The 8,929-nt window shown below is 38.8% G+C and overlaps 1 protein-coding gene across 1 annotated transcript; it reads right to left on the bottom strand.

Moving 5' to 3' along the window:
* Positions 1 to 529: 529 nt before the first annotated feature.
* Positions 530 to 8,929, bottom strand: LOC135118182 (hemicentin-1-like). Its single transcript, XM_064039447.1, has 11 exons — positions 8,590 to 8,929; positions 8,201 to 8,436; positions 7,881 to 8,006; positions 7,493 to 7,582; positions 6,471 to 6,590; positions 5,763 to 5,928; positions 5,360 to 5,538; positions 5,175 to 5,256; positions 4,850 to 4,959; positions 4,388 to 4,550; positions 530 to 694 (listed from the first exon to the last, which is right to left on the bottom strand). The coding sequence occupies exons 1-11, from the start codon at positions 8,813 to 8,815 to the stop codon at positions 663 to 665; spliced, it is 1,530 nt and encodes a 509-aa protein (XP_063895517.1). The 5' UTR covers positions 8,816 to 8,929; the 3' UTR covers positions 530 to 662.

The raw sequence follows: 8,929 nt of genomic DNA, 5'->3' as shown, positions 1-8,929 counted from the left end.
ATATAATTATGTTTCTTAGATTATTATCAGATAACAAGTGTTTTTCAATCAATAATTGTGAACAAAAATAATTGTTTATAATAATCGTTGTCTTAGTATAATGTCAGTGCTGCAACCTTCAACTCTTGCTTTGAAAGTCGATAGTCGAACAGAACATAGATTCATGTCTTTCTAGACTCCTAGACCATCATTTGTACAGTAAACTGCATATCAGTGGTAACTGTCATGCACCTTAACTCTATAGAGATAAGTACGATTTTCCTATAAAACTATTACCACTGACCTGAAGTTGATTGTACATCTATCATAGATTTTGGATCCCACCAATGTTTTATAGATTGGTAATGTGTGACAGATAGCTACATACTTACCTGGCTAAATTAGTAAGCTGTTAGCAGCCACCCCCCCGACTGTGCTACATAGATGGGTTGGTTAATATTTAACAATTTTAATACTTATTTTTCTTCGATGATTAGCTGCAGGAACAATCGAAAAATAAATAAAATGATTTAAGTACTTTATCATTAATTTATTACATTATACATTACGTAGTGAAGAAGTAATTATATTAAAAAAAAATACGTCTCCTCAATAGTATCTTAACCTTAACCACAATAATAACCTTCGGGTGTGGTGCCATACCACAAACCATGCGGCACCTTCTATGCTGCCCACTGCGCCGCGACAGCTGTGTCTGAATTCAAATATACCTCATTAAGTGTTTATAATGACTCGTCGAAAATAATAATTCTGTTCCAAGTTTTGAAAACGCAAGGTAAAATATTCTATTTCTACTCACGTCGGACGAAGGTTTTGAATATACCGCTGACTGAACCGACGTCATTATTTGCTACCCAATTGTATGAATAAGAGTCATTTATGGTAGGATTTCCTATAACTAGTCTTACACGAATGATAAAAGTCGTGGTGGCTTAGTGGGTAAAGGACCAACCTCTCAAGTATGAGGGCGCGTGTTCGATCCCAGGTCAGGCAAGTACCAATGCAACTTGTACTTTCTAAGTATATCTTAGACACCATTGGCTGTGTTTCGGATGGCACGTTAAACTGTAGGTCCCGACTATCATTGAACATCCTTGGCAGTCGTTACGGGTAGTCAGAAGCCAGTAAGTCTGACACCAGTCTAACCAAGGGGTATCGGGTTGCCCGGGTAACTGGGTTGAGAAGGTCAGATAGGCAGTCGCTTCTTGTAAAGCACTGGTACTCAGCTGAATCCGGTTTGACTGGAAGCCGACCCCATGATTGGGAAAAAGGCTCGGAGGATGAGTCTTACATTAATGGCATATGTCGTCCCTGAAACACAAGACTTGTGAAATAAACTAGAGAGAAAAAAATCTGGGAGTTGTAGTAGTAGTAGCTTCAAGCTACTATTTAGAACCAATATATCTGAGAAAAGCCTAGTTGACGATGTTAGTACCGACTGTTATAATGCCTCTTTTATTTTATGCTCAGAATTCCTGCGAGCAGACTAGGTTACTAATTATTACCCTTTCAACGGCAGATTGACCGAATACAGGAGCAAAGACAATGTTTTTTTGTTATAAATGATTTGTTTTATTCTTATGATTACCTTGAATGATCTTCTTTCTTTTTTCCTGCCCTATTCCCAATTTTACTTGGGATCGGCGCAATATGTCATTTTCTTCCATTTTCCCCTGTCACTCGTCATACTGACACTCACTCCCTTCCTATTCATATCATCTTTCAGGCAATCCATCCATCTTTTTTTAGGATTCCTCTTTCTCTCCATCCATCTACATTCATACTTAGCACACACTTTGTTGCATGCGTATCATCCCTCCTCATTACATGCCCATACCATGACAATCTTCTACTTCTCATCTTTTCTGTAACTACCTAGCGCTACTTTCAGACTTCCTCTAATGTAATCATTCCTCACTTTACCCATTCTCGTAACACCACACATCCATCTCATCATTCTCATTTCTGCTACATGCACTCTCTTCTCATCCTCTTTTTCAACGCCCAACACTCCGATCCATACAGGATGACAGGTCTTATGACGGATTTGTAAATTTTGCCCTTCAGTTTGAGGGGCATCCGCGAGTCCGCGATGCGTAACGTCCCTTTCCACCTCACCGTCACTTTGGGCAAGTGAACCAAGGTACCGGAAGTCGGCGCAGACTGGTAGGGGCATGCCGGCTAGGGTTATGGTTATGGGTCCTGAAATACCGCTAAAATCGCAATGTAGGTATTCGGTTTTGCTCCTGCTCACCTTTAAACCTACTGACTCCAGTCTCAGCCGCCATGCCCCCAATCTACTCTGGACCTCTGGCCCACTCTCCCCCACCAGAACAATGTCATCGGCGAAAAGCATACACCAGGGTGCCTAATCCTATGTATCTGCCGTTAGCGCGTCCATTACCAGCAGGAAGAGGTACGGGCTGAGAGCTGACCCCTGATGAAGCCAAAACCTACACTGAAGCTGGCGGTAGTGCCCGCTGCGAACCGGACTTGTGTACAGCATGTGCCGTACATCGCTCGAATCAACTGCATATACTTCCCTGGTATACCTTTCTCCTCAAGGGCCCACCACAAAACCTCACGAGGCACCCGGTCATATTCTCGAGGTCAACGAACACCATACGCAAGTTTTTGAGTGCAATTCTGAACTTTTCGCACTGACGAATACAAAAAATGGCGTCCATTGTCCCCCGACCCGGCATAAAACCGAATTGATTTCGTACGATATCACTCGCTTCTCTCAGCCTCCTTTCAATAACTTTCTCCCACACTTTCATACTATGTGACATTAGTTTTATTCCTCTATAGTTGTTGCAATTTAACACATCACCCTTGTTCTTAAAAATGGGCACCAGGAAACTATTGTTTCCTCTTGCAACAACTTATTGAAGACTAAAACCTGCCATTTCCATCCATACATCTTTAATAGTTTCCACATTTCCACTGGTATTCCATCTGGCCCTATCGCTTTTCCATTCTTCATTCCATTCACTGCTATTCTGACCTCATCCTCGCATACATTTCTTACCAAACCCTCGTTCACCGCTTTATGATGGAGCATACCGCTCCACTCATTTTTTTCATTCATCATTCTTTCAAAATATTCCTTCCACATACCTTTAATCTCCACATCATTCAAGAGGACCGTTTCATCTCCATTCTTTACACACTTTATCTGGCATACATCTCTTGTAATTTTCTCCCTAGATTTAACCAATCGGTAATTTTGACCTGCTGGGCTATCTAGGGAGTCATACATCTTCTCGCGCGCTTTTGCCTTTGAAACAGCTACAATCTTACCTTACCAAGCATTACCTTTGTAAATTCTTTCTTTCCTGTCATCTTTCTTTATTATGTGTGTGTACAAAAATTTGTAAATAAATAAATAAATAATAAATCTTCCATTCGTCATATTCAGTCTTTTTGTGTTTTTTCACTATTATCACTGTCTTCCGTCCGCTGTCATTCCTTGAATTTCATCTTCTTTTCCTTTAATACACTCTGCACTTCTTCCACCTTTCCTTCTTCCACTACCAAGTTTCCTTCTCTATCACTCCATCTTATCAACCACTAGGTACTTTTCTAAATTCCTGGGCCAACTCAGCCTTCCCCAACAGATGCCATTTGATTTTGGGAGGCCGTCTCTTTTTCGCTTTTGGCCGGGTAGTTAAAATCACATCCATAACTTGGGGTCGGTACAGCTAAACTACAGCTTCGCCTGGTATTATCTTGCAGTCTTTGATATTCTTTAAGCTACTGCGTCTGACCAAAAACTAATCTATTTGTGTGACGTGGTGACCGCTTTTATAAGTGATCAAATGTATGTTCTTTTGGACCCACGTATTTAACACTGCTAGGTCAAACGCAGTAGCAGCCTGTAGCAGGGCTTCACCCTCATCGTTCTGGCAACGGAACGCCCACCCTCCATGCACTCTTTCATAATTCCCTCTCATTCTGCCAAGGGCATTAAAGTCTTCTCCCACAAATACCTGTTCATTCGTCGGCACATTCATCATTACTGCATCGAAATCCGTCCAAAATTGTTCTTTCACCCTGTCATCACAACCTACTTGAGGAGCATACATACTTATAACATTTATTATCAAACTTTCATACATTACTTTGACAACTATTATTCTATCATTCACTCTCTTTACATCTATCATACTTTCTTTCAAGTTCTTATCTAACACAATGCCTACCCCATTCCTTTTCCCAACACTTCCACAATAATAAAACTTGTATGTTTTGCCTTTGGTAATCTTCCTGGTGGGTATTGGCATTAATTTCGGACGAACTGCAAATTAATACTTGATACAAATCTAATCCAATTTATAGTTTATAGATATTAAGTTAATACAACCTTTGTATATACTTTACTGACCTGATGGAACTTCTTTCACAACAAAAGGATCCCTAACTGTGACCGTTGCAGAGGCTGAGGATTTCCCTTCGTTGTTCTCGGCATAGCAAATGAATTTATCACTTTTAGAGACCTGTGTTTTTATATCACTAATGTATTCATAGGGTACGTCTGTACGTGATGTCTGAAAGAAAAATTAGATAGGTTAGATGCAATCAAAACAAAAAATCGTCTATTCAAACTTGGCTGCATAACCTCACTTTATGAAATGTATATGTACATGATATTGCTTTTGGGAAGCAGGTTCTTTCGTGCAGTTGGTTTTAAAATAGACGATAGGTTATGCCATTCCTAATATTCTATCTATCTGTTGTTTTGCTTACTAGAGATAGAAATTTGATTGTACTTGCATGGGGCTCATGTCCTGTCGCTAGTGAGCAATCAACAGATAGATATTATAGTTAATGAGCACATTACACATACCGTCGATTGGATTATAGATCCTTTGCTGTTAACCCATGTGATTTTGGGTTCTGGGTGCGCTTCAACTTTACAAGTTAACTTCACTTGTGTTATAACTGCAGTAGGTCGCCCTGCAAATATTACAACATTCAAATATTGTTTTCAAACTTTCCATAACGTAAAGTATTTGTGTGAGAAAAAGCTTTTTTTCATACATCGTGCATCATATCGTAGGTATTTCGGTGCAGTGGGAAATTGAGTGTGTATTTTTTAGGTGCCACAGGAAAGTTAAAATACTAGAAATATTCGTCGGAATATTATATTGTCACAATCAAACGGAACTTACTTTTTGGTTGTGGTATCGAAGTAACTGGGAGTTTGGCGATCCTTTTTATGGGCAATCCCGTTGCTTTCACTATACCGTTCACCTAAAACGTAGAAATAATAGTTTTAATTACATTATAACATATCCACAAAATATGGAAGAACACAATTATTGATAGTATTTTTAAGAAAAAGGTTAATACTTACAACTACTTTGAACATTTGCGACGGAGCCACAAATGGCTGTGTCACGTAAAAATCTTTCGAAACCTTGATTAAAGGAAGCGTTTGTATGACTTGGTCGTTCATTTGTACAATCTCCGCTGTTACTATTTGCACAGAATTATGTTCATCGATGACGGATGCAGATAGATGAACTTTCGTATCTGAAAAACAAAAAGAACTAAATTGATTTAGGACTATTGAGGGTATTTTGTAAAATGCGTTTTTCATGATGTTCGATCGGTGTGTCTGAAGATCCCAGGATAAACAATAATAAATGTTACTTTTTAAACTGGCCAAAACGTCTTCTATGTTCCTCTAGCCTAACCTCATAACAAGTCGTTTTTAAATCCACTTGTCTAATTACTAGGAGCACGGGATAACTCACCAGCGATGGGCTGAGGCGTTACGTCCTTTGCTGACTTGGGCATTGACTCAGAAAAGCCAGGAGTGAAAAAGAAATCCGTTCTGCCCACAATGATGATAGATGTTCTCGACTTACTACCCACAGTAGCCACGTATTCGCCAGGCCTGATGTTGTTAAGTTTAACCACCTAAAAGAAAAGTAGGCGTTGGGTTGGCACTAATTGAATTTGGAGGTATAGTCAAGTCAAATCATTTATTTCATTTAGGCCTTTACAAGCACTTATGAACGTCAAAAATATAGCTAAGTTTGATTCTAGTTGCCCATTCCAAAAGTAGCTTCTTATGGAGAAGAACGGGCAAGAAACTCCATGGTTACTCTTTTTTAAAATAAAATATGGTCTTACACTTTGTATGTATTGATACATACAGTAACAGCATGCGAAGATCATGTAGAATCGCAAAGACAAATGAGGATAAAATGACAATTAAAATGCTACATGGTGTTCACATTTACAAATTGGTTTATATTTTGGTACAAACTTACAAACAAATAATCAAAAGATATACAATTTTACTTGCTGGTGTAATTTTAATTTGTTAATTGTCCTATGGAGCAGGACCAACATGTTTCCGAGCATTTTTATCTTGAATGTAATCTTCTAATTTATAATATGCTTGCTTACAAAGTGTGGATAGTGTATATACTTGACCTACCATGTTTGCTACTCACCATTCCATTATGATTTCGCATCAGGTCTTCTAATTGAACCCCAGGTCCATTTATTTCCAGATATGGTATTTTACCAGATACAGAAATTATGGCGTTGTCAGTGTGGGTATCTATTCTGAACTGTGTAAAATAAAATTCAAGAGTTATTGCACATTATCAATAAAAGTACCTCTCAATGTTTCACAGAAGTACCTTATTAAGGACTAGCTGTTCCACGGGGTTTCCACCCGCGCACCGAGGGATTTACTTCACGTGTTTCATGCTGTCCTGGTACATGGTGAGCAATGACGTCAACACTCGAGTAATGATATGCTCATGTAAGTTGTGCTGGCCTGGTACTTTATGAGCATTTACGTCAAAAATACCCCGGGGGAAGGACAAAGATAGTTTTTGTCCCCATCCGGCTACGTTAAGCAGGGCGCACACCAGCGCCACATGCTACGCGTATCGAACATTTACGTCGCCACAATCATTGCGCTACAATTCAGCTTACTACAAATGAATTGTATATGCGCACATCGAAAGCACAGTTGTAGCGTGGCACCGCTTTCAGCATGTCGACTTCATCTTCTGATGACGACGATTTCTTGATGTGGCTATTCATGAGAAAAAAAGACGTTACTGGGTTCATCCGTTTGTACAAAAAAGATAGGTACTAACCTCGGTGTGCGTGCTCACGTAGGAATATGTGGGGGTGTTAAATGTGTCGCATTTATAATGTGGCGCTACAATTGTGAAGATACAATTGTATGCCTGGTGTGCGACCTGGCTTGCCGGGACAGCATAACTTACCAAAGTCTTCCACCAATCTCCCAACGAAACTGCTCACCAACTATCAGGACTGTATGACTTACATATATTAACTCAACTGTTAGGAAACTACACTACACGTGATTAGTGAAAACGAACTTATCATTACTTACATAGATACATGAGCTTGATACTCAAGTGTCGTCGTCACCTATAAACGGTTAATTAACTAAATATGTAAGAAATAAAGCAAAAATGCGGTAATAACTTACTGTGATATTTTTATAAACATTGGCTTCTATGGTTGTCGATACAAAAATACTTTTATTGCCCTTTATAAGTTCTTTAATAGGTCCAAGCACCTGAAAAATGGGAATAATGTATTTATGTGTACTTTGTGTACGTTAAAGCTTCACTATTAAAAGTTACTTGAATTGCAGGAGCATGTTTACACCTTGCCTAACTGCCAATCATATGTAATGTTTTACTTCTCGTCACTATCCATCTATATGTTGTATAGAAGAGACCGTTCGTAGCGATAAAAATAATTCGAGAGTAAAAAATGAAAAAAAAAAAATAAGTAGGTACTTAATGAAGTATATATATCCTCGAATATGGGTCAAGGTTTAAAAGTAAATAATAGCAAGTGCGCGGCTTTACCTCAGAAACTTGGCTTTTATCAATCTCGAACGCGAGTCCCGAACATGCCTTCGCTATTTCAAAGAATACATTTGAAGCTTCAACTCCGTGTTGTCCATGACAGTTTCCAGTAAGCACGAAAACTATCTGTGAAATAAAGAATAATAGATGATCATTTATTACTCTCCTAAATTTTATGGTTTAGTTCAATTGCGTGGTGTGTTTCTTCATTCTGATTGGAGTATTCGTCGTGGGTACCAAGGAATTTCGAGGGCCCACAAGACATATTGCATAAATATTAACTTTTTATACAAAAATAGTCAGATTTAGCTAATTATTACCTGAATCTGTTTTCTCTGGCAGAGTTCTATGACACGGGGTGCATCTTTATAGTCTCTGGCGGGTGCATCGGTGAACACATACATGTAGGAGTCGCGATTACTTTCATTCAATCCAAGGAGTACTCCATTCATCGCTGGCTCCCAACAGTCATTGTTAATAATGTTGTGAGCCTCAACTTCGTCCAGTATCCTCTTATATTGGTAGCGATTTCTAGTATTAACTCTTACTTCGGCATCTAGGATTGGTTAAAAAAGATTGATATGTAAATTTTATCAGCAGCGGCAATATTCTTATCATGGCATGTCGTGTTGGACTGTATTAGGTCATCGGCGGCAGATAGGAAAGCTTCGGGACAATAATTATTAAAAAAATTGGAAATCTATATTACCTGGATCGTTGAACGTGACCAGAACCATATTGTCAATTAAGCTTGACTTTTCATTGAACACAGTATCCATGATTTGGTTCACGCTTGCCCTCACTTGATCTATATCGTTAAACATGGATCCCGTGTCGTCTATGACGAAGGTTAAACTACCATTTCCATTACACATTACTTCAGATATAGAAGACACGACGATGAAAAACACTAGAGGAAATATCCGCCCCCCCATTTTGGACGAAAATATTTTTCGGAGTTGTTTGAAATGAACTGTCCCACAGGCTTGCGAAACGAAAACTAAAAAAATTAAATAAATATCTCCAATTTATACTAATGAGTTATTCTG

This window comes from Helicoverpa armigera, chromosome 19 (assembly GCF_030705265.1).
Source record: "Helicoverpa armigera isolate CAAS_96S chromosome 19, ASM3070526v1, whole genome shotgun sequence".
NCBI classification, from domain to species: domain Eukaryota; kingdom Metazoa; phylum Arthropoda; class Insecta; order Lepidoptera; family Noctuidae; genus Helicoverpa; species Helicoverpa armigera.
Note: the sequence above shows the minus strand (reverse complement) of the source record. Positions and strands in the feature narration are given on the sequence as shown.